Source organism: Vulpes vulpes, chromosome 1 (genome assembly GCF_048418805.1).
Source record: "Vulpes vulpes isolate BD-2025 chromosome 1, VulVul3, whole genome shotgun sequence".
NCBI lineage: Eukaryota > Metazoa > Chordata > Mammalia > Carnivora > Canidae > Vulpes > Vulpes vulpes.
Genome location: NC_132780.1, coordinates 36,198,442 through 36,224,633, shown reverse-complemented (window position 1 = coordinate 36,224,633; position 26,192 = coordinate 36,198,442). Strand labels below are relative to the sequence as shown.

The following is a 26,192-nucleotide window of genomic DNA, read 5'->3' as shown; positions in this document are numbered from 1 at the left end:
AGGAAATGTCGGCCAAGGGCTCGAGACAAAGCGTGAGAACTCAGATGGCGAGAAGCGGGCTTGAGCGACAAAATCGGAAGGAGGAAGGCTGAGGGCGGACAATCGGGTTAAAAATAGAAACGCATTCTCCACAGGACTCGCTCCTCGCAGCTCCACCCTGGGGCCGGCGGCCCCGCCAGTGACTCGGCTCCGCGCGACGGGCGGCGGGCGGCGGGCGGCGGGGGCCGGGCTGGACTGGGCCCGGGGCCCGGGGGGCGGGGCGGCGGGCCCGCGACGTCACCGCGCTCCCCGTCGCCGCCGTCGGGGTTTTCGCTGACGCACAGGCCCCGCCCCCCTCCCTCTTCCCCTCACTGCCCGAGAGCCCGGCGGGGAGAGCGCGTCAGTCGGCCGGAGCGCGGGACCCGTGTGCACCTGGACTTGAGGCTCGCTCGCTCCCGGGAGCCACGCAACTTCCGCGGCCGTAGCCGAGGCGACGGAGAGCACCACCAGCGGGCCCTCGCGGCGCCCAGGCCTGCCCCCGCGCGTCCCGGTCGCCCTCGGAGTCGGCCCAACCCGCCGCCGGCGGAGGCGTGAGGCGACGACGGGCGAGTGCCGCGAGCAGCGTTAGCCGCCGCGGCCTCCGGTCCCCCCTCCGCCGCCTCCGCTGCCCCCCCCCCGCTTCCCTCCTCCCACTTCCCGAGCTCCGGCGTGTCCCGGCCACGCTCGGTGCTACTGCAGGAACAAAGGAGGACCCCGCGGCGGCGGCGGCAGCGCCACCTCCGCCTCCGCCCCGCTCCCGGCCCGCGGCGGCCGCTCCGGGGCGCCCGGCTCGTCCCTCCCGGAGGCCTGGGTCCGGCCCCACCGCGCCGGCGTCGCGCGCGAGCCCGGCTCCTGCGCTCCTACCCCCGCAGGGTGAGTGGTGCGGAGCGGGGGGAGGGCGCCCGGCGGCTCGTGCCGGGCCGGGGGGTGGGAGTGGGGGGCACCGGGCGGCCGCGGGCCCCTGGCGGAGCCTCCGGGGGCGGGGGGCCAGCCGGCCGGCTCAGGAAGCACAAAGACGGAGGCGTCATCCTGCCGTCGTGGCCCGAGGTCCGGCGCCCCCGGCTCGCCCGCACCGGCTCCCGCTCCGGCCGGAGAACAATGCCCGGCGTGTGGGCTCCGGGCCTCCTCCGCGGCCGCCCCGCCGCCTTCGACGCGGCGCCCGGCGTGGGCAGCCGGACCCGGAGAGACAAAGGGGCCGCGGCGGCGGCCGCGCCCCCGGCCCCCTGCTCCCCGCACCCCCCCCCGCCCCCCAGGTCGCCGCCGCCGCCTCCGAGGAGCCGGTCCGAGCCGGTCGGTGCCGGGGGTCGGCGCGGGCCCGACCCGGCCTGCGGAGCTGCTGTTCTGCATGACTCAGTGGTTTTTGGAGGAGGCCCTGCTGGGCTCTCCCGAGCCAGGCCTCGGCTTAGAGAGGGGCATGGGGGGACCGATGGGGTCCGGGGCTTGTTGGAAATCGGCTGGAACGTGGCTGAGGGGGATCTTCTGTCGTCGTGGTTTTAGTTTTGCCAGCGGCGCTGCGTTTTTCGCCCGAGATCCCTTTCATGAAGGAAATGGAGCACCTTCCCCTTTGTTTCGTGCTTTTAGGCTGGTGAACGTGAAATTCTTGCTCGCTTTCCACGCACTCGGTGGAGCTGTGTTTTGAGGAAAGGCCCATGTTATTTTTATTGAATGCCTTCTCAGAATCTGGTTTAAGGACATTAGGATAAAGAAGTGTGTATATAGGTCACACAGCCCCTGGTTTTAAACCTGGCTTTGGGGTAATTTACAGACTTGAAAACAAACTAAAACTTGATTTTATGTTGTTCCTTATTTTTAAAAAGTAGGATTTTAGAACTTAACGGGTGAAAACGTTGCAATTTTTATCTTACAAGTTTTTTTTTTTTTTTAATGTTTTCCCCCCCAAAAAAAATTTATTGTAGTTATTCTCTATTTTTTTATCTCAGGCCCGGTATTAAGCCTGGAAAGGAGACTTTAAAATTAATAAGAGTAAATCTTCCTTTTGGCAAAGAGAGAACAGATGCGGAGAGTAAGGACTTGCCCAAGGTCACTGGCTTTTAGTTAGAAGTAAAGTAGAGACTGGAACTCCGGTCTCAAGTCCAAGTGAGTAGGCATTCTTACCATCTTCTAACCTATGCACCTGAAAACTAAATTCTGTAGGTGCAAAAAGCCTTTGTTTTCTTTATATTTAAGGCTGGAGAGTTTTTCTGTTACATGCCTAGGTTTTGGCTTTCTTTAAACTATGAGAGGAAGCCACAAACTGTAAAAATACACATTTCAGCTATACAAAGTATAAAAATAAACATTTCCTCTGTACCTGATAGAGCTGACCCAGGAATGCACAAGTTTCTAACAACAAAACTTTAAGGTACTAAATAGTAATGATAATTGTTTTTTTCTAAAATGTTACCAAGCAGGAGGGAAACAGCACCTAATGGCAAACTACCCTCTCCCCCAAATTGCTGCTAAGCCAAAGGATTTAAACATCAGGATTTTTTTTCTGCCTGGGTGCTCGTTTTACTGTGCTCGGTTTTTATAAACAATCCTGACCATTTTGGCTTCGTGAGTGATTAATGATGCATCTTCTTAGTTGAATTTGAGAGATTGTTCGCTGGCCCTCCCTACGTTAAGAAGAAAAAGAAAATTGTAGCAGCCTTAATGGTATCTTTTTGTTTTGTTTCCCACAATATTAGATCTATGAACGCAGCATCCTTAGTTCTTGAGGTTGTGTAGGAGTTGGCAAGCTCTAAGATATAAATAGAAGCTGATTTCAGAGGCCCCTGTTGACTAGGCTTTATGTGAGAGCCTCCATCCAGCTCAGCCTGTCACATTGCAGCCTTGTGACAGGCTGAAGCGCTCGCCCATGTGATCTAAGCTTCTGAGAAATATTAAGGCAAGCTTTGCACATGTGATGGTGTTCAAAAGCTGGCTTTCTAGGGGGGGAAAAGTCTACAAGATGGGAAGCTGTGGAAAACTGATGTCTTGGGGTCTCTTGTGTCTCCCTTGCAGGCTATTTATAGTGAATTGAAAGTAGTTGTGTTTTCTGAAGAAGGAAAGGTGGGATACTTGGCAAGTCGAAGTGGGTAAAATCATTGATGAGATTCCCTCCCTCTCTTTTTTTGTAAAAAAAAGATTGTAAGAATTGGATTCACTAATGTTAACACGGGATGACTCTAAAATTTAGACCAATTTGCTCTTATAAAGCCACTGTCAGATGACTCTGGAGGTTAGTATAGAAACTGAACTAGCAGAATTCTTAAACTGGCTTCAAGGAATGAACTTTTTGCATAGGGCTGATTCCCACACATTTGGGTGGGGGGCATGCAAATAAATGCATACGTAATTTTATTATTTGAAGCATTTTTGCCCATATTAAAAAATTTTAAAACCCAGCTGAAAATGTTTATTAATAAACTTCATAAGTGATGTTGAAATGTTTACACTACCCTGCTCCAAAATGAGTCAGCTAAATTCCACTTACTATTTAAAGAGACGGTGTCTACTAAATTAGTACTATGTTTGAAGTAAGTTGTGGTTCTCCATCATCCTCCACATAAACTTGATTGGCTGAAATACTTCTTTTTGCTAACAAACGGAAAGATTACTATCATTTAACTGAGAAATATTGACGGGATTCTGGCCAGGTGAAAATTGATTAGTCTTCTAACCCCTTTTTATGATTTTGGTAAGAAGTGTTAAATACTTGTTAAAACCTTGTTTTTAGTAACTTACTAAAAATGTATTCTAATGCATGGTAGTTGGGAAAAGCCATATGAACTCTAGAAGATGGCAATCTCTAGCTTGAAGTACTTACCTGCACTTGAAATGTTCGGAACTCAGCAGATCATAAGTAATCTCCATTGTCAACATTAAGGCACATTTAAATGACACCACAAGGTATAGCACACAATCTCCCTTTAATAAAATTATGCTCTCAAATATGCTTTTTTTGTACATATGTATTTTAAGGTGATACAGAAACTTTCCATAGTTTAAATTTTTCTTTATGTGTATTTTCACTTAGGAAAATTTACTGAATTTAGGATAGCGTTACTGTATTTGTGCCAATTTTAAAAGTCTTCCAGAAAAACAAGGTATGCTTGCTGTAGGAAATTCTTTCTGATAACCTAGCATTGGATATTAATAGTTATTAAAGGTGTGTTCACATTTGCTTTATTTTGCCATATTGAAATAGAGCTTTCAAAGGTTTCATTTTCTGATGTGAGGAAGACAAGCACTTGTGTAAAGTTTTAATAGAACCTTTGGCTGGAGAAATATATAGCTGATAATTTGTGCATTTGCAGGTTTCTGGGCACTGGCTTTAAAGTATTCAGACCCAGATTTCACACCTCTAATGCAGAACTTAAAAGGAATTTCATGAGTAGCTGGACCCCTAAATTCTTAAAGAGCTTCACTTCTTGATGTTGGTGCTAAGGTAACTGGAAACGCTAGATAATCTACCAGCTCTCTTTTCACTGTTCTGTAACGGTGTTGGCAACATTTTTAAAAGTACAGTTCTACCTCATAGCAGAATTGTTGAATTACTGGTGAGGCCAAGTATGTTATAAGGTATTTTAAGAACGCTTTAGAGCTACATCCAACATACAGCCAGTTTAAAGAACCACCAGTAGCCATCAGGAGTTGGTACTTAATTGTGATCATTGTAGGTCTTTTTTCATTTGTAAGTTCCATTTTATATATTTTTAGCCAGTTGAAGTATCATTTGATATGGTCTTGTCTAGTGCAGGAAAGCAGAAAAGTGACTTTAAGAAGCCAATTGCCCAAATTGATTTAAATGTAATTCTGATATCTGGCTGAGTGACCTTTTCAGAAATGGAAACAAAGATCATAGTGATAGAAGAAGTAAAAGACCATTTCTTTAATGCCCATTGTTTCATAAAAGCAACAAATGTTCATAATTTTCTTGGCCTGCTCTTTTTAATGATTACCATAATTTAGGCTTTTGTTAGAGACAAACTTGTTATTTAGAAATAACAAAGGTATACTGGTGGCTATCATACTAATTTAGTGATTTTTACTTTGGTAACATGCTAATTTCTAAAATTTTATTTTTGTTTTGTTTATAGCAGAAAAATATGGCTCAGGAGACTAACCAGACCCCAGGGCCCATGCTGTGTAGTACAGGATGTGGCTTTTATGGGAATCCTAGGACAAATGGAATGTGTTCCGTTTGCTACAAAGAACATCTTCAGAGGCAGCAGAATAGTGGCAGAATGAGCCCAATGGGTAAGTTTCCAAGGAAAAATCCATTTGAAGACTGGTGGACAGAAAATATAGAACCAAGAATTGGGGCCTAAGACTGGGAATCTATGCTGGGAGCCCAAGGAGAGAAGACCTGAGAAAAGCTTGAAACTAAAGCAGCAGCCCAAGTACTTGGCACAACTACATCAGGAATGAATGACTATCTACAAGCATTTTCTAGTTTTTTTCATTTTCCATTTTGAGGTTTTGTTTCATATTTATGGTGACTGGATGTGACTTTTTCATAGATGTTTTTGTTTGGATACTTGTTTAATTATAGGATTCTGCAACACAGTTGAAGTGCTTAAATCACTAACCTAATTAAATGCAAGTATTTGTTACTTACTTAATAGTCTTGATACTGAGTGTTTGTAGTGTTGCTCTTTCTTACAAATCCTTTTTTTAAATAGGAACAGCTAGTGGTTCCAACAGTCCTACCTCAGATTCTGCATCTGTACAGAGAGCAGACACAAGTTTAAACAACTGTGAAGGTGCTGCTGGCAGCACATCTGAAAAGTCAAGGTAAGATTGATCATTTCAGGGTTTTTACAACATTCAAGGAGGAAATAAAGATAACCATGCTATCCATACCATTCTAATTATGAATGTTCATATATAATGAGGACGTTAATACATCAGATGCCCTTGGCTTTGCTGGTGTTCCACAATCTGAGATTCCAGGATTCTTTTAATACCTGGTCTCACAGGTCATTGAATAGAAATGTATATTACAACACACTCCATGATACTCTCAAAGATGCTGTGTTGAGAAAGCTGTGCTTTTATTTTCTCATAATTGAGATTTAGGGATTGTAGAGAGTATGGCTCTGCAGACTATATATTAGAATGCTACACATGGCATTTTGGCAAAGCTGCCCCTTTTGCCCTGAAATTACAGGCACAGCTAAAAGTTCCCAGTTGGCTATAATAGAATATGGTAACGTATACAAATATGCAGCCTTGAACTGATGAGCCATTTATCAAATTTCTTTCTTTATTCTCAACCATGTGTGCTGGGCATCCCATACTCTTAAATTTTTAGATTATTTAGCTCCATTTGACCATGTTGGAAATAATAATTTAAAGTTGAACTGACAACTTACTATCTCGCAAAGAAGTACCCTTAACATCTTTAAAAATGTTTGCTTGAACTCAAATAGAAATGTGCCTGTGGCTGCCTTGCCTGTAACTCAGCAAATGACAGAAATGAGCATTTCAAGAGAGGACAAAATAACTACCCCGAAAACAGAGGTGTCAGAGCCAGGTATGCTTTTTGTTTAATACTAGTTCCATTCTGGATTTGGTAGTGCAAAAAAGTGTTGGTGAGGGGATTATTTCCTTCCCATCGAAGGATTAAATTGGAGAGAGAGCTAAATATAGGCTAAGCAAGAACCACTATCTTTAAAGTCCCTCAAGTATAAAATAGTCTTTCTTCACTCTTCTTTCTTCTCTACCCATACCCCCCTCCTTAGCCCCGTCCCACAAATCAGCAAAATTTATAATCTGGAGACTGGAAATGTTAAGAATTTAATGAACTTAAAAGGTAGTTTGTCAATATATTTTAAAGGTCTCTAAATCATTTGAGAAAGTATTACTCATAAACAGGAAATTATATAGATTTAATTTCAAAACTGTGAAGAAAGCAGTATCAGTCTTGATGTTGTCAGTATTGTAGAAAATATTCAGAACAAAGTACATTTTGAACACTAATAAAAAACTTCCAAATGGAAGAAGTGTAGGATCCCTATCAGATTTTGTGAGAGTTTAAAACTCAGTGTGGAAAGGCTTATTTTTTTCCCCCACTTAGTGCCTTTGAATCTCTGCTATGTGGCTCTCATGTTGCCAGAGATTAACTTGTTTTGAATTACCTATGCTGGACCCTAGAACAAGTATCTCCATACTTTTAGGGCATGTAATTCATTTAATCAGTTTATTATTTCCTGCTGCAGTGTTGACTGAACACATTAAAACTTTATTGTGAGGAAATAATATTTGTGGATATGTAATCTGCTTTGGAGGTTGGCTTCTGCTAACATCATATAGCAAAGCTTATGTGAACTATAGCAATGTTAATCTGTGAAGTTAAGGTAAAAATTCTTGAGTTCAACAGGTGAATCTATATTTAATATTTTGAAATGAGTTCAGTCCTTCTGAGAAAGCTGTGACCAAATTAGTGCATTTGTGAGGCTTTTGTTCTGTTTGGGGTTTTTTTTGTGTGTGTTTTTGTTTTGTTTTGTTTTGTTTTGTTTTGTTTTTTAACACAAAATTACTCTGACCTTGGAATAGTATTCTTGGTTTAAATCTGTAGCTAGCCTCCGTAATTATTCTTTCTTAGGCGTTCTATAGTTTGTCCCTCTTTGCCTCTACTGAATCTTTTTCCCTTCTTAACTCCCCTTCCCTGTAAGTCCCAGGAATCATTCTTCAGTTTACTTATATAGCCAAGGAAGTGGCTATCTCACACACCCCTCCCCCAAATATTCCCATAGGTTATTCCTCACCATCTTACCATCAAGAAAAATTGTATTGAGGTTGTCATAATAGGCTACTAGGATAAGTAGAAGGTAGAATAGTATTCTTCTAGTCTAATATTAAGCTATTACACTCATCCAGTATGTTACTAATGTAAATGAGTTATATATTGGGAGAGTTTGAGTAAGCTGTCCTGAAACCTAGTTAGCTTACTCTAGAGTTTGGATTTATGCTTACTTATAATGTTAGTGCTGGCCTATTGTTTAAGCAATAATTTTAGCACTGCATACTTAAATTTGCTATTCTTTGGGTTTGGGTTAATATTAAAACTCTGTGTTTCTGGTATAGTTGAATTTTATAGAAGTAGAATTAAATTTGGTATTAAAAAAAAAAGAATTTGGTATTTTTTAAATAACTACTGGTAATGTGGGCTTTAATGTGAACTGTAATTTTTTAATCTTCATATTGACAAGTTTATATGAATTAAAATTTAAAGCCCTTTTAGGTGGAGAAACAGGGACTTGTTTTTAAAGATCATATCTTTCATTGTCTAAATCCCATACCCATTTTAGATCACTACTGCAATGTAAATAAAAGCTGTGCTTTAAAAATTATGGTTTTGCCTGTGGACTCCTTAATAGTCAAAATTTCAAGTACTTACACAGTCCTAAAGACTGTTTGCCTGATCTTTCAAAAAGTTTTCTAAGAACTGTTCAGATTTTCTACATTGACCACATAAAGCACTTGTTAAAATGGCAAAGTGAATATTGCAAAATGTTGGGATCTGAAGTTAATTAGGGTTTAATGATCTGAGCTTATTGAAATTTGCTGGATTTGTCTATACAGTCTTTTGTATCACTATAAAACTAAAATGACTTTTTATAACCAAGTACCTTAGGAGTTGGCAACCTGATATACTCAGTAATACTGAAGGTGACTGCCCTAATTAGGAAATTCACGATTAGTCCGTTACAATATGGGAAAACTGGGCATATGACCAACATCTCCCAAGTCTTTAAAACAGGATTTTGTTCCCTAATACTAGCTGTTAAGAGTGAGTTTAAAGGCATTTGAATGGAGTAATCATTTTACAACATTTAGAGAAGCAAGTATATGTTGACTGGCAAATTCTCAGATTTGAAGGAAGTTTTGATATTAAAGTAGAAGATTCTGTTTAGAACACATGTTTTTAAGAAAGGCTTCATAAATATTTTCACTAAAAATCATACTGTTTCTTTTAAATTTTTTATTTTTTTTACTAAAATAACTGTTAGCCCATGAACTCTTAACAAATAGCTCATTTTCACCCTTGTTTTTCAGTTGTCACTCAGCCCAGTCCATCAGTTTCTCAGCCTAGTACTTCTCAAAGTGAAGAAAAAGCTCCTGAGTTGCCCAAACCAAAGAAGAACAGATGTTTTATGTGCAGAAAGAAAGTTGGCCTTACAGGTATTACGGAACATATTTTTTTTTTTCTGATTTATTTATTCATGAGAAACACACAGAGACAGAAAGAGAGAGAGAGGCAGAGGGAGAAGCAGGCTCCACGCAGGGAGCCCAATGTGGGACTTGATCCCGGGTCTCCAGGATCAGGCCCTGGGCCGAAGGCGGCGCTAAACTGCTGGGCCACCGGGGCTGCCCCTATTATGGAACATATAAAACAATGCATATTTTATTGGTAGAGTATAACCAGGAGCTCCCTAAGAGACTGGTCAGTCTTAACACCTGTAGCAAAATGCCTGACTTTCAGGAACAAAGTTTCCAGAGTGGACTAGAAAGCAGGCAGGATGTGGGGAGAAATTGGGTTTGATTTCCATTGTTTCTCGAATTCTCTAAAACTCTTTATTAGCTTCAGGCCTTCTGAATCACTTTGCTTTCTTGGATTGATAAAAATTCATCCCTTTTGATTCTTTCTTTTCTTTGTTCTGAGGGAAAGGTAGCTGAACTAAACAGTAAGCACCATCTTTTAGCCAGGCACAAAGTGTTAAAATACTTTTTAACTGTACCCTTTAAATCTCAGAACCCTATGGTTCTCTTTCCCTAGTTTTCACTTGAGGAAACATTACCCAGTTTATGTGTGGTAGGAGGAGTTGCATCGAGCCCAGTCTGGCTCCAGACCTAGGTAGTTTCTGCTCTATGGTATCTACAGGACTTACTGGAAGGATAGTTACTTGAATTTCTCACTGTGTCAAGAGACTGAAAGTTCTTTCACAATTGAAAGTGGCAGACTCTTCTTTCATGTTACAGAGAACCATGAAAATCTGGTTCCTTTTCTATAGTGACTGAGGCCTCCCCCCCCCCCCCCTTAATTACTGCAGATTCCCAAGTGACTCTACTTCCTCTTGTGTATACAGGGTTTGACTGCCGATGTGGAAATTTGTTTTGTGGACTTCACCGTTATTCTGACAAGCACAACTGTCCATATGATTACAAAGCAGAAGCTGCAGCAAAAATCAGAAAAGAGAATCCAGTTGTTGTGGCTGAAAAAATCCAGAGAATATAAATTACTACTTGTGAAGAGACTGAAACTTTGTTTTTATTTTAATATATCGTAGGAAAACATTAAAGAGCAGATGCATGGCCATTTTCCTTTGATGTTCTCCAGAGTTTTACTTTACACTTGTCTGTCTTATAATTGAAATTTTAGGATGTTTGGGTGTTTGTTACAGGCAGAAATGGATAGATACAGCCCTACAAAATGTATATGCCCTCCCCTGAATAAAATTGGATGAAAATCTGCACAGCAAATTGAAATACACAGACGATAGGGACAAAATTTCGTTCCCACGTGCCAAACATAATACATGAAATCTCTGCATGTTTGCAGCATATCTGCCTTTTGGGAATGTAATCAAGGTATAATCTTTGGCTAGTGTTATGTGCCTGTATTTTTTAAAAAATGGTACACCAGAAAAGGACTGGCAGTCTACTTCTACCATAGTTAAACTTCACCCTGTTAATTTCCACAACGTGTTCTTTGGAAGCAGGAGGAAAGCTATAAAGAGGATCAGACCTTTCCATGAAACCAGTATATGGTGCCATATGTAAGCCTGGTTAATTTGTCTTCTAAAAGCTGTCAAATAAGACCTTCTACAAAAGGTAAACATCGCAACTGGTTATCATGAGTAAAGCCATCAGGCCAAGAGGGTCTTGAGCTATCTTTGGAGCTTATCATGCTGGCCTGCACCAGAAGATGTCTGCATTACTCTCATTGCTAAAAATGTTGCGTAGCACAGAACTGCACTAGGATTAATTTGTTTACAAGAAGAAATTAAAACTACATTTGGTTTTTTACATACAGCAGCTCTATCGAATAACATGCATCTGAATTTTAAGTTGCAAAGGTATCTGAAAAGTTAATTTTTCATGTGCATCTTTTGTTGAATGTTTTGGTTCAAGAAAGAATGTTCAAAGCTTTTTTCAAGACTTCAGTTCTTAATGTAACTGTACCCTTCTGCATGGAGAATCATAACCAACATGGCTGCAGTAGACTTCTTAGCGGTATCCAGCACCACTTGCAGAGGGCTGCTTTATCATATTAATTGTACTTGGGTGTAGGACTCTAGTGTTCTTGGGTGTATTGCATGGGCTGCATTATCTACAGCATTGTACAATAACAACTAGAAGAGGCAGTATACTTCACCGATGCTTGTCTGGTAATATCACTTCTGTGTTATAATGGAAGGTTTTTGTGATGTATGAAACTTGTGTTTTTTTATATATAAATGAGTATAGTTAGATTAGTATTGTGGTAATGCCTGTTTTCATCTGTAAATAGTTACGTATGTACACGAGGCACTACTTCTGATTTATTGCAGTGTTCAGTCCTAGTTTTTACTTTAATTAAAGCATTCAGTTTTGCTTTCAATTATTATGTACCTTAGTTCTGAGTTAGATCTGCAGATGTGTACAGATAGTTCATATTTATGTATTGCACATAATCATGCTATTCAGCATTGATGCTATATTGTATTATGTAAATAATAAAAGCCATGTACAGAGGGAAGCTTCCACTTGTCCATTGGGTTTTTAAGCCATAGTTAGCAATCATAAAGGGGAATAGTTTAGAAAACGTTTCATATTCAACCTCGTAGTTGTGTATGTAGACTTTGCATGGCTATATTGTAATTTTTTTTTAATTGCCATCCCTGAACATGATGTGTTCAAGTGAGAACCATAAGTTGAATTTTGTGAAACTTCAAGTGTGGTACACCATGAGCAGTTTGTTTTTGCAGAAATGAATAGGCACTCTTTAGGATCCCAACCATCTTTGAACTTGAGAAAGGAATGGAATTTTAACAACTATGGCCTATCTACTTTTTCCATTTTATTTTGCTTTATTGGTGACATTTTAGACATGACCATTTGTTTACAAAAACAGGCATAGTTTTATTTCTGTTTTGGGTTTGGTTCTAATGTAGAGATGGGCCCATGGGGTAGCTGAAGCCAAAAGCAGAACCAGAACTTTTCAGTGCTAGAGTTTAAAATGGAAATACCCTGGTTCACTATTATCTGTCACAGTTCTTTGGGTGCTGTTACCTTTGCTCCGACTGGGGGAAATCTATGAGATAACAAATCTGAAATATGAAGGTACTGAAGAAACACAGTTGAGGTGAAAATTATGGTATTAAGAAGGCCAACAATTTTTTTTTCCAAAATTTAACAGTCATTTCCCTTCTCAGTGCTACATCTTGTCAACATTTGCTTGAGGATTAATTTTAAGTCTTAGAGTTTTGAATCAAAGTAGTATCTGGGGGATAAAGAAGATTTTGATGGCAAGATGATGGGCCCTTTGTTGGTCTGTAACTTTGTGCAGCATGATATAGTAGTAATAAGGGCTTCCATAATTTTTTAAGCAATATTTGGAACAGATTTGGAGTTAAGGAATTAAATCTGTCAGGAGCATCAGCTGATTGAGGAGAAAGTAGAAGGCAGCTAGGAAGATAACAGTTCTAGACTTGACTCAAACCTGAATATTCTTCAGGCAAGACTAAGTGGGCTTTACCTTTGGAGTGTACCCTGAGATTTTGATCATTTGAAGTATATACCAATATACCACGTTTCTCTTTATATAGTCTCACCTCTGCAGACACCCCAGTCCAAAAGTTTTTACTAAGGCAGACCATCATAAGATTTAACTGTATGACCTTGGGCTGGTCCTTTGATCTGATCTAGTCTGTGGGCCTTACCTGTAAAAGTAGAGCCTTGGGTTTGATCTGCAGTGGACTTCCACAGCATGAATTCTTGAAGGAAAGAACTTATTTTATGAGTAGTATGGCGTAATGGTTAAGAAGATAGTGAATCCCAGAATCAGGATTTGTGAATGAGGATGGGGACAGTGGCTGGCACATACTAAGTATGCCCTATTAACTTTTTAAAGACTAACCTTTTAGAGCAGCTTCGGGTTCACAGCAAAATTGAAAGTACAGAGGCTTCCCCTGTCCCCAACCTGTGCATAGCCTCCTCTGTTAACGTTTGCCACCTGAGTGGTATATTTGTTAAAACAGTTGAACCTACGTTGACACATGATAAGCACTAGGTCCTAGTTTACAGCTCATCCCTGGTGTACACTTTATGAGCTTGGACAAGTGTATGGTGATCCGTATCCATCACTGTAGCATACAGAGTGTTTCCACTGCTCTAAAAATCTGTCTGTTCCTCAGCCTCACCCTAACCCCTGGCAACTACTGATCTTTTTACTGTCTCTGTAATTTTGCCTTTTCCAGAATGTCATATGGTTGGAATCATGCAGTATGTAACCTTTCAGAATGGCTTCTTTCACTTAGGAATACACGCGTGAGTTCCCTCCCTGCCTTTCATGGTTTGATAACTCATTTCTTTTTAGTGCTGAATAATAATCTGTTGCCTGGAAGTGCCACAGTTTATCCATCCACTTACTAAAGGATATCTTCTTAGTTGCTTCCAAGCATTGGCAATTATGAATAAAGCTACTTTAAACTGGTGTGTAAGTTTTGTGTGAACATAAAAGCTTCAGCTCTTCTCAGTAAATAGCAAGTACGAACACTGGATAGTGTGATAAGAATATGTTTAGTCTTGTCAGAAACCACCAAACTTCCAAGTGGATGTACCATTTTGCATTCCTACCAGCAATGTATGAACCTGTTGCTCCACGTGTTCACCAACATTTGGTGTTGGTCAGTGTTCTGAATTTTAGCCATTCAAAGAGTTGTGCAGTAGTATCTCATTTTCACTTGTATTTCCCTGATGACATGATGTGGAGATTATTTCTGTGTGCTTCTTTGCCATGTATATATCTTCCGTGAGGTCTTTGGCCAATTTCTAATCAGGTTTTACTGTTAAGTTTTAAGAGTTCTTTCCGTATTTTGACAATAGTCCTTGATCAGACATGTCTTTTGCAAATGTTTTCTCCTAGTCTGTGACTTGTCTTCTCATTTTCTTGAGCTATTACTAATTTTAATGTCCTAGAGTAATGATTTCCAGAACCTGGAAAGACCATTGAAATTCTTAGCAAGTAACTATGAAAGGGTAAATGTCTACTAAGTAATATAATGGTAACATGTTAAGCATTGTAAAAATTTAGCGTTAAAATTGTATTTTTTTGGAGGCAGTAACACATTCAGAGTTCAAAAACTAACTTACCAATATTGCAAAGCCTTGCACATCCTGCCCTATCCCCTTCACTCCAAAGACACTTGTACATTTTAGGCAACTGCCAAAACTTGGAAAGGCTGTTTTATCTCTTCCACGTCATGTAAACATTGTGTTCAGAGACTTAATTTAACTCCTCTTTGCTTAATTGTTTGAATGCAAAGTTCTTAGAGTGATTTTTGTCCATTAATATTAGCTGATAATTTTGGAGAGAATGATGGATGTGGTTGCTGGTTGTTAACATTGTGTAGCCTTAAACTGCATAGAAGGGTTTCAGAGGGGGAAGCAGCAGGTATGGAAAGTGACTTGAAATTTGACAAAGCAGTTTCTTGTGTTTGTACAATCTTTAAAACAAACATACGTGAACAGCAAAATATAAAAATGCCATTCGATACCTTCAGCTATTTCCATATACAAACACTGGTTTTTAATTCATATAAAACCAAAGAGCCCTGTTTGTGTTTCCCCTCAGAGCACATTTCCGTTCTTATTGTAGAAGTGAAAGTTATACTATTTTATAACATAAATGTAGGACTCCTTTCTTTTTTTCTGCAACAATGTACTACTTTATTAGCATAGTTAATGATGTTATAAAGTCATACCTCACTTTATACCTAATAGCAAGATGACAAGTTATAGGTCACTTTCTGGTTAGTTAATCTGTCTTGAATATATTTTTTCCTAAAGATTTTGATTGCATTGATCACCACAGAACCTCAGCTTGTATATATCTGAAAAATTGATAATGTAACCACGGCTGTTCAGGAATTAGGGTATTATCAGTTTACTCAGAAGTTAACAGGAAATCTTAACACATTATAAATTTTAGTTGAGTAGAAGATCTGTTCATTAAGTAGCATTAAGCACCCTTTAGAGCTCAAGAATCAAAAAAAATATATAAACTAACCTAGATGAGCTCAACTTAAACACTAGTGTTTGAGTCAATTTCTCAAATTGAACCTGCGTGTAATTCATGGCAAATTAAAAAGTGGTAGTTGATCTTGGCTACGTAATATGCCTGCCCTCTCCCCTCCCTGTCACTAAAAAATGTGTTCAAACACACAAATGAGAACACCATACAAGTATGATTTAGATTTTCTGTTGTGTGGCACCACATCTGCTCTTATAGAAACTCAAGGACTGATAGTACTTAAAAAAAAAAAAAAAAACTTACTAACCCTGGTGTTGTTTCCACATCCGCTCTTAGGAGAAAAGTACTTCCTTACTAGGGTCATGTTTCTTAAGGAACCCCTCCCCTAGACGCACCCCATGTGCTTAGTAATATCATCCACAGATTAAAAATATTTGGCCTCTAGTGTTGTCGTGCACTAAAAATTGTCATTGTGAAATGGATTCTATAAAAATTATAATACTTAAATACAAATAAGTAATCTGCCACCCCACCCATTAGCCTCTACCATTTGTGTTATATTTAAATGTCTGCTAAAATTACATATGCTTAAACAAGTTTCGTTTTCAGCTATTCTGCAGCTTATTTATTTGGTTGGCATGAAAATTAGATTGTTTTGAATATCTGGAACAGCATAACCAGTTTTTAGGGGCTAGATTATAGCAGGTGACAAAAACGAGACATGAGAGATTTCCTAAATAATGACTCCTGTTAGAAAAAGTACAGTCAATCGGCATCAAAATATGTATTTATATTCAGGTATTGCCCTTCAGTATTCAAGTGCTAAACATGTTTATTTTGGTCTTTGATTAAAAGAAAGTGAAGTTTTTAAATAGATTAAAGGTAGCAATTTTTAATAGGGATCAAGAATTTTCTGAACTAAGAAAGGCATCTCTGAGGACCCCTAGTCAGTTGTCCCAGCTAACCAATGATCAAATCTTCCCAGTGCTATGCAGAAAGCCAAACTGAATTGAACATAGCACTCAATTACAGCATTTCAAACTTATTCTAAAGTTACTTGTTCAGTAGCATGCATTTGAGCTAAAGACCAGTGGCTGCTTTTTAAAATGAGCTAGATATATAATATGTAATAGAAACCAGATTAAACGGGTCTATTAAAGTTGACACAAGAGGGTTCTCATGGTTTGCATCTCTGAGGTTGTTATCCTCATTCGAGAACAGAGAGGGGCAAACTGGTCTTCTATTTGATACTGAGCTTCCCCCATGGCCTGGGCATGTGGAGTGTGACCCAAAAAGTGAGGCAGACATGGTTCTAGTTTTCCAGGAAATCATGAACTAGAACAATGATGTGAATTGCTTAAGTGGTCATGTGGATTCTAGAACTGAGAAAGTAAATTTCTTTTACTTGATTTCTTGGAGGATATGTGATCAGAATTAGTGTTGGACATCGCCAGGTATAGATCGTTGCTTGAAGCCTCTTCTCCCAAGGCTAATACACCTTACAACATTTGCCACTATCTCAGGAGGAGAGTAAAATTTTCAATTCAGGGTGGGAAAGTGTTGGAGTCGATCTTACATACTAGCTTTAAAGTCAGCTTGAGTTTGTGACTCAAAAACTGTGTAACTCTGAAAAACTGACTTAATCTAGAGTATCTGAATGCCTTCACCGGTGCAAGCTTTTAAGGATTAAAATGATGTTACATGTAACACATTTAGTGTTCAAGCACATTGTGAACACTTGATATAGGCTCCGTATTTTAACATTACTAAAACAGTGAATAACCCCTGCCAGGGACATGCTCAACAGATGTCTAAGCAGCCAGATTCTGGTCTGTGCAGTGTAACCACCAGCCATTTTGCAATTGACTAAAATTAATCTGGTGGAGTGAAAACAAAATCCCACCCCTGGTTTCTCTGCAAGGCTGACAACTTTTTTTATTTTTTATTTTTTAAGATTTTACTTATTTATTCATGAGAGACAGAGACAGAGACACAGGCAGAGGGAGAAAGAGGGTCCCTGCAGGGAGGCTGATGCAGGACTCGATCCCAGGACCCCAGGATCACACCCTGAGCCAAAGGCAGAAGCTCAACCGCTCAGTCACCCAGGTGTCCCAAGGCTGACAACTTTAAAGCGAAGATCCATAAATCCCTGAAATTGCATGCAAAATTTGGTGTCTGTGTTTCTTGGTAGAATTTTCAAATAGATCCATGACTCAAGGAAGACTCCAGATCTAAATGGCCTTTCTGGGAAGATACTTGAGTATTTTAAGAGGGAGTTAGCTGTGATACAAGCCAGGGATACTAAAGCTGCCTAGCTCAGCTGCTGCCTGAGACAGTGTTTCCAAGAAAAGTAGTACCTTTTCTCCTGTTAGCGGCATCGGCACTGTTTCCATTGACTGAGAGAGGAAATGAATTGGTGAGTCACAAATACAGTCCTCCAGTCCGTGTAAAAATAATCTTGCTTTGCCATCTTAGTTTGCTTTTCCCTGATATCCCTCCTACTCCTCTCAAAGCCAGACCAGGGTCTCGAGACATTATAGTTTGCATGATAAACACGCTCACAAGCCAAGAAATGGGAGTTTCAAGTGTGTCTTCTTAAATAATGATTGTATTAACCTCGTAAGTCCACATGTCCTCTCACAGCCCGGGCTGAATTGTCAGGGTAGTGTTCTGTGTGGTGGAGAGAAACACAACCATCTCTAAGCTGTTATTTCCAAGGCTAAAATAGAACAGAAGTTGAAGTTTTACTCTGAGTCAGTTCAGTATAACAGCACTTTATTACTGGTGCAACCTTTCTCCTGGAACCTGCAGCCTGGGCAGCTATTCCTGAAGGGATATCTCCGAATCCATCTTTGAATCTCTTCCAATGCTCACAGTCCTGACCAGTGCATTGATCCAGACCTGAAAATGGATGACATTTGCCTAACTGAGGCCTAAGGGTGACAACATAGCCTAAATCTTTTAGCAGAATCCATTCCCAAACCTGTGGATCACCAAAATCAACTGAAGAGTTACACACACACACATTTGAATCTTATTTCATTTCCACTGAATCAGAGTATCTGAGAGATTCTGGATTTTTGACAGCTCTCCCATAAGTGGTCTTGTTAAGCAGATTTGGAAAACACTGTTCGGAATATACATTTCCTCTCCCGCAAACTAGCCCCCTACCATATATGGGTAAACTTGGGTAGTCCAGTGTCTCAGTTTTTGAATTACTGTAAATGTAGCTTTGCTGTATCTATACATTTATCCCCATTTCAAAGTGTACATGGTCTCGTTAGAACTTTTGTATGTCTTGTTTCTATCCATGGCTTCTAATGCCATGTTAGAGTATTTGCAGGATGCTAACAGAGGAGCAAACCCATTCTGGTTGTATCTACTGGTTTCTCAATATTTAGTTCAGATATTTCACCTGGAAAATCCTTCCAAAAAGTAACCACTTACATACATGGTTCTTCGGGATTCAGTGAAACTCGACAATAAAACCCAAAAGATAAATACTGTTCCTTTAAGCTTCCAAGCCTATTTACCAATCTCACTTTAAAATTCATTCGTGGCACTTGCTCACTTTTCTACAGCTTCTCTGCCTGAGTGCTCCACCCATCCTACCTACTCGTGCATTGATATTCTTTTAATTTACCAGCCTTGAAGAGAAGCTATTTAAAGTTGTAGTCACCCTTCCCCAACTCTGGAGAAGGGTTAAGGAAAGGTGGTGGAAATAAAGGATCTTTCTTTCTCTTCATTGTCTAGAAAAAGTGAGCAAGATTCCAGGCCTGGGCTATCAGACAGCTCCCAGTATACCCACTGCCAGGGGTCTCTGTTGCAACATCAGAATCGTGTTCAAAAGCATTTTCAGAACAGTAGACACCCACTTATTTAAAAGTAAGTATATCAAAGGTAGATATGAATATGTGGTTATCACCGAGTCTGTTTCATCTCTGCACACGCAACCCAGGGCCACATGAACGTATGCCCCGGAATGCAAAAGGATTATCAGAATGGCTTTTGGATCCCATGACAGATGGGACAGAATCATTCAGAGAAGTGGGCCTCAGGGTCTTCCCAGGAACAGAGGAAGGGCACCACGCCCCAAGTGAGACAGAGGTGTCCTTGAATGAGAAGTTTGGGCATCCTTAAGTAACTGTGCCTCAAAAAACAATGTGGTAGAAAAAATGGAGGACCTTGAAAATAGACCTGGGTTCCAGTCTTTGCTTCAGTTCTTACTAGCAATGTGGTTCGAGGCAAGTTACTTAACCCCTCTGTTTCCTCAAGTGGGCCCTACAAGAGGACTTTTCAGGATTCTTGTTCCAGTTATGAACAAGAATGAAGTAACATCCAAAGAACTGATTACAGCATTTAACACAGATTCGGTGCTGATGTTTAAAAATACGAGCACACTCTCTTTGCCATCTCACCTCCACTCTACCCCCCTCACTCCATGCCCACTCCCCACACACTGGCCAAGTTAAGGAAGATCTGAGCTGGAAAGAAGTGAAGGAGACATCAATGTCCAGCTCTCACTAAATTATTGCATAAACAGGACGACTCATCTCCCTCCTGTGGAAGGGAAAGGGCTATAACCATGGAGTGAACTCTAGCAGTGAAGACCCTCAGATTGATATTTATCCAAGCCAGATTGCCTGGTTGCAGGAGGGTCATCAGCTGTAGCCCCCGATGGGTGGAGTTGGGGGGCCCAGGGGAGATGCAGACCTCTGGTAGGTGTTTAGAAGGATCTATGATGCCCCTGCTATAGAGAGCAAATGTGGAGTAGGCTAGCTCACATACAAGGTGACAGAGTTCTCCTTAAGATGAGAGATGTAATGACTTGGGGGACCTCCTGAGGGAGGTGGGGATGAGCTATTGTACAGCTGACACAGCTGCCTTCAGATAGTAGCCTACTAGCTGAGTTAGTTTTCTCTTCTTGGAGCCTTTTGACCTGAGTATTTGCTATGTGCTGGGCCATCAAGTGATTTGGCCACAGCCCCTCGGTGGTGACCAACAATTCAACTTCAGTGTAACCTGTTGTTGTAAATTACCTGTAGGTGACTCCCCACACTCCTGTGGATAGAATTGAACTAGATTTATGTGCCAAACCAGGGCCAACTTGTTAAAAAAAAAAAATTCCTCTTCATCTTTCCTCTCTTAGGGAAATGCATCACAGTATATAAATATTTGAACATGACAAATTTAATATGGCATTTTCCATCGTTACTACAAAAATTGAGTGACTGAGATTCAGAGTCTGTCCATTATGAGAATCCCATCATTTGAAATCAGCAGTTCGTCATTTGCTTGACAAAGCTGGGTCCATAATGAAACCTTAAAAAGCCCTGAGTTACAAAGTCACAGAGCCGGGACCCCATTATAATATCATCGTGGTTCTTCTGGAATGAGCTGACAATGATCTGGTCTCACATTTAGCATAGGTAACCAAAGGACAGGTCCAAAAACAGTCAGACAGTGATCAGTATTATTTATCTGACTGTGTTTTCCAGCACATACACGGGGCTTTGCTGACAGTTGCTATTCCTCATGAATGGTTTCTAGTTAGTGGCATTCTAAGTTGGACATTGCAGCTCCAACCCAAAATAACCCTGTTTTTTTTTTTTTTTTTAAGATTTTATTTATTTATTCCTGAGAGACACAGAGAGAGGGGCAGAGACACAGCAGGGGGAGAAGCAGGCTCCATGCAGGGAGCCCAATGCAGGACTCGATCCCAGATCCCGGGACCATGCCCTGAACCAAAGGCAGACACTCAAACGCTGAGCCACCCAGGTGTCCCCAAAACAACCCTTTTTATTTCACATCAAACACCAATTTGCATAATGAAGAACTGGTTCTTACTTACCCTTGTTTTCCTGATATGAAGTGATTTCCAAGAATTAGGGGCCATTGTACACTTTTTAGCCTGTTCGCAACATTCTAAAACAAACAGATCTTAACAAATACTAATTCATCAATTATCTTTTCCTTAAGACTTTGGGGAAAACAAATGGGGTGTTTCCTGGACCATAATATTTTATAATATCAGTAATACCTTAATATCTTGAAAGATCCCTGTTGAGCCGAAGTTTTTGTTGAAATGAACTGACAATTGAAGGAAGAATAAGAAGTGATAATACAGAACATAATTTTTTGATGTTATATTTGTTCTTTTTAAGTTGGGGAGTCAGAAGGACAAGAATGTCCACCCCTCCAGTTAAACTCTAAATATCTATGTACATGCCTTTTACCTCCACTCATTTGCAAGCATCTTGTGCCCATCTTTGTATCACTCATGTCTAGTGGTGCCTTGTACACAGTAGGAGCCTAAAGATGGTATCTATCTCTTCAAGTCCAGATTCTTTAGAAGTCAACTATACCCATTCCGTTAGGGCTACTGTAACAAATCACCACAAACTCTGCCTTAAAACAACAGAAAGTTATTCTCCCACAGTTCTTGAAGAATCTGAAATCAAGAAGTCAGCAGGATTGATTCCTTCTGAAGGCTCTGAAGGAGAATCCATTCTATGCTTCTCTTCTAGCTTCTAATAGTTGCCAAAAGTCCTTGACATTCCTTGGCTTGTAGCTGTCTCTCTCCCATCTCTGCCTCAGACTTCAAATGGCTTTTCCGCCCCCTATGTGTATATGTGTCTCTGTATCCACAGTACCTCTCCTTTCTCTTATAAAGATGACCGTCATTGGATTTAAAGTCCATCCGAAGCCAGTACGATCTGGTTTTAATTGATTACATCTGTAAAGACCCTGTTTCTAAATAAGATCATATTCACAGGCACGAGGGATTAGGACTTGAGTGCATTTTTTTGAAAGACATTATTCAACTCACTGCATAAAGGACATAATGAAGACTGGAATATGTACCCAAGGAGTCTTGCTTTAATTATTATAATATGTAGAAAAAACAATGCTGTTGATTATGGTCCAGATATGTTTTTACATGAATAGTTACCAAGACTTTATTAACAGTCTTTCCATGGATAAAAATTATGTCGATGCGTGCTATTTCCTTGACATAAAAGATTCAGTAAAGAAACAAATAGCTCTCTCTGAGAAGCACCATGATGATTCTAAACACATTTCTTAGTGTTTAGTGAGAAATACTGAGAATAGTGAGAAATATTGGCACTTGTTTTCAATGTCAACATATATTTTGAAAAATTCAGAGGAAAACAATCTCTGTGGCAGAAACAATGCTGAGTTCCCCCCCACACACACACACCCCACCTCACCCCAGACCTTCCTGCCCAGCACTCAGGAAGGCAACTATTCCCAGGGTTCCTTGCAGTAAGCCCCTGCCAGGGTCTGACCAATGAACTGTGGGCGGAACTGGTGCAAACCACTTCTAAGTTTGGCCCTTGAAAACATGCTACTTAAGTCTCCCTTCCACCCCCTTCCCTGCTAGGTCTCTGGGATCACATTTTCCAGTGGCATAAATACCAGAGGGAGAAGGGCTATGTGGCCACACTGCAGTGGGACATGCACAAGGGACGAAGTTGCCCTGTGTTACTGGCCCTTGGCCCGGGCACTCAGGCAAGCTGTGGATCGTGCGAGCCTGTAACATCCTCCAGTTGTAAGGAAACCCAGTTATGTGTGTGTAAAGCCCCAGAGTACAAAGACTGGCTGCGACGATGTATTGATCTTTGCACCTGCACCACGTTTCCAAGTGCCTGGTTCGTTGTGATGTTTTTCTTTACATCAGGAACTGATCATACTCAAAAATCAGTATCCACAGTTTTTTCTGGCTTCAACTATTCATATGGAAAACTCATTATTTTGCACCTCAGTTTTTAGCTAAATAAAGAGAAAACTAAGCAGCAACAATGAAAACAGTAAGTGCCTCCCATGTGTCAAGTTCTCTACCATTAAGCAGATAGAATGTACAGGCTTTATAACATAATTATGTTTTAGAAAAGATAATGAGCATACACCCCAGATTTGGGAAAATAGCTAACAAAGTCCAGAACCATCCTGCAATATCCATCAATCTTTTTTTTTTTCATAAAAACGTTATCAACATATAGGAAAAAAAAATCACCTACAAGAAACCTCATCAATTCAGAAAATTTTTTTTAAGATTTTATTTATTTATTCATCAGAAACACACAGAGAAAGGCAGAGACACTGACAGAAGGAGAAGCAGGCTCCTCGCAGGGAGCCCCATGTGGGACTCAATCTCAGGAGCCGAAGGCAGAGGCTCAACCACTGAGCCACCCAGGTGCCCCTAGAAAATATTCTTAAAGGAAGGGAAAGGCTTCAGTTGCCCTACACCGACCTGACTGAGCAGCATCTGTTCCATGACCAGCCAGACCCAGAATGAAGCAGGAGAATTTACAACTGGACATCTTAGCAAATACCACATCCAGCTGTGACAGGTGGGACAAATGGGGGAGGAGGCTTGGTGGCGTGTACAGATAGGGGAATTTTAACCAAAATGACTAGAGAAATAGGAAGAACAATTATAACTGACAGGTCTGAACAGCCTGCTCAGATAAGCTAAAAATGAGTCAGATCTTCAGTTTGATGACAACTTTGACAAGAATTTTGGAAGTGACAAGGAAAGGAAAGCTTTGTGCATCTAGATCAACACAACTGTTGACGGAGCCCCCGAGGGGTGGATGCATTTAGCAAATGATTGTTTTATGTGCATTTTACCTTTCAAATGCTTCAAGAAATTGAGGATAAAAATAAAACTTCATGTTCACATTTTTGAAGTGAAGACACTTCTTTAGAATTTGGTAAATCCCTCCAAGTGTAAGTCCAGAATTGGTGGAAGTGAGAATGGTTTGTCAAGTGTGTGGCAAAGGTTTTAAAGACTGCTCCGTCTGCAAACAAATTCTGCAAATTCCTTTGGAAAAACACAGAGGAACTCCTATGCTGATTACAGCTTATTCTTTTTTGTTTTAATTTTAATTTCAATTTAATTAACAGATGTGTAATCATTAGTTTCTGAGGTAGAACTCAGTGATTCATCAGTTGCATACAATACCCAGTACTCATTACTTGAAGTGCCCTCCTTAATGCCATCCCCTAGTTACCCCATCTCCCCACCCATCTCCTTTCCAGTGACCCTCACCTTGTTCCCTAGAATTAAGGGAGGGTTTGCCTCCCTCTGTTTTGCCTCCCTCTCTGTTTTCCTCTTATTTTATTTTTCCTTCCCTTCCCCTATGTTCAGCTGTTTTGTTTCTTAAATTCCTCATCTGAGTGAGATCATTTAATAACTGTCTTTCTCTATTGGACTTATTTCACTTAGCACAACACCCTCTAGTTCCATCCATGTCATGGGAAATGGCAAGGTTTCATTCTTTTTGATGGCTGAGTAATATCTCATTGTATACATACACCACATCTTCTATATCCATTCATCTGTCGATGGACACTTGGGCTCTTTTCATAATTTGGCTGCTGTGGACATTGCTGCTATAAACATCGGGGTGTATGTGGCACGTCAAATCACTATGTTTGTATCATTTAGATAAATACCTAGTAGTGCAATTGCTAGGTCATAGGGTAGCTCTATTTTTAGCTTTTTGACTTCCATACTGTTTTCCAGAGTGGCTGAGCCAGTTTGCATTCCCACCAACAGATTACAGCTCATTCTTTTCCAGCCCCCAACATCTGATTTTTCCCCTCTACTAAACTGCTATTAAATCAACTTCTTTCAAAATATTCTGTAATTTAGACTTGCCTTTTTCTATTTTGGCATTAATAACATTTAATAATAATTTTGGCACTAATAACATTTCACTAAACACATTAATTTAAAAAAATGAATGTACATGTCCCCAGCATTGAAAAATAATATTACCAGAAACTGGAAATTTCAAGGGTAACTAGGGGTAGATCATTGGAGTGGGGGCAGCCTCTAAAGGTCACCTAACCTTCAGTTCAGGTCATGATCTCAGGGTCCTGAGATTGAGTCCCTCATGGGGCTTTCCGCTCAGCAGGGGATCTGCTTCTCTCTCTCCTCCTCCTCCTCTTTTCCCCTGCCCCTCCCCCCTGCTCATTCTCTCTCTTTCAAATCAATCAATCAATAAAATCTTCAAAAAAAAAAAAAAAAGTTACTAAGAGAAAACTTCCCTAAGAGGGGTCAGGAAGGATTTTGACAATACTAACCTGACAGAAATCTTGCGGAGGCAGACCAGGGTGACCAGACAGCACTGTGGGGGGCACGAGGCATCGAGAGTGGGAGAGTCTGTCTAAACCAACTTAGCAGGATCTCTCACTAAAATTGGACATGCAGAGACAAACACAGAAGCCCCCGAAATCAAGGCCTATTTGAGAAGAGAGATCAGAGGCAGTCAGAGGAGCCTGAGTAAGGTTTGGTCAAGGAGAGAATCTTTGTCACTGGGCAGAGGTGACCTAGGTGTTGGGGAGAATCTCAGGCTGCTTCTGTGTCTGTCCCAAAGCAGCTCTGCAACTGCGGACAAGTCACGGTACCTCTGGGACCTTCTGTGTTCCTGACCTATTAAAGGAAAGGTCTGCTTTAGACAGCATTCAGGTTCTTATCAGGTTTAATATTTTGAGATTTCAGAAGAGGAAAACTCTTGTTCAGAGCTTAATTTCACCTTAAATAGGACAGGGTTAGAACTCAAAGTTAGAGCCTCAGCCACTACCTCTCTCCAGGGAAGCTCTCCTCATTCTGTCTGAACACACGCTGGTCTTCCAGAGTGTCCCCAACGAGGCATTCTTCCTGGCCACAGACATTTCTGTTTAGACTTCTCCAACACTATCCATCAACAAGAGTCTTTCGTTTTCCTTCAAGCTTCACTGTGGGCCTCTTCAAATTCAAGTATAGAATCTGATGAGGTCTATGCTCTTGTTTCTGGAATGAATCAGTAGACTCTGAGGGAAGAGTTTGAGGAGATTAGGGACTGATACATGCATGTGAGAGGAATTAATAGCTTTGTCGGCCTCATGTAGTCAAACTAAAAAGCTAAAAATCTCCACA

At 40.7% G+C, this 26,192-nt stretch overlaps 1 protein-coding gene across 4 annotated transcripts; it reads left to right on the top strand.

Annotated features, from left to right (window-relative positions):
• The first annotated feature begins 225 nt into the window (after positions 1-225).
• On the top strand, positions 226-13,702 carry ZFAND5 (zinc finger AN1-type containing 5). Of its 4 annotated transcripts, none has more exons than XM_072762626.1 (6): positions 226-891; positions 5,100-5,259; positions 5,685-5,796; positions 6,435-6,538; positions 9,064-9,189; positions 10,095-13,702. In XM_072762626.1, the coding sequence occupies exons 2-6, from the start codon at positions 5,109-5,111 to the stop codon at positions 10,241-10,243; spliced, it is 642 nt and encodes a 213-aa protein (XP_072618727.1). In that variant the 5' UTR covers positions 226-891; positions 5,100-5,108; the 3' UTR covers positions 10,244-13,702. The 4 variants fall into 4 exon arrangements, with proteins under 4 accessions (XP_072618727.1, XP_072618730.1, XP_072618729.1 ...); XM_072762629.1 differs by lacking the exon at positions 226-891 and adding an exon at positions 1,279-2,115; XM_072762628.1 differs by lacking the exon at positions 226-891 and adding an exon at positions 1,279-3,909.
• Positions 13,703-26,192: the final 12,490 nt, after the last annotated feature.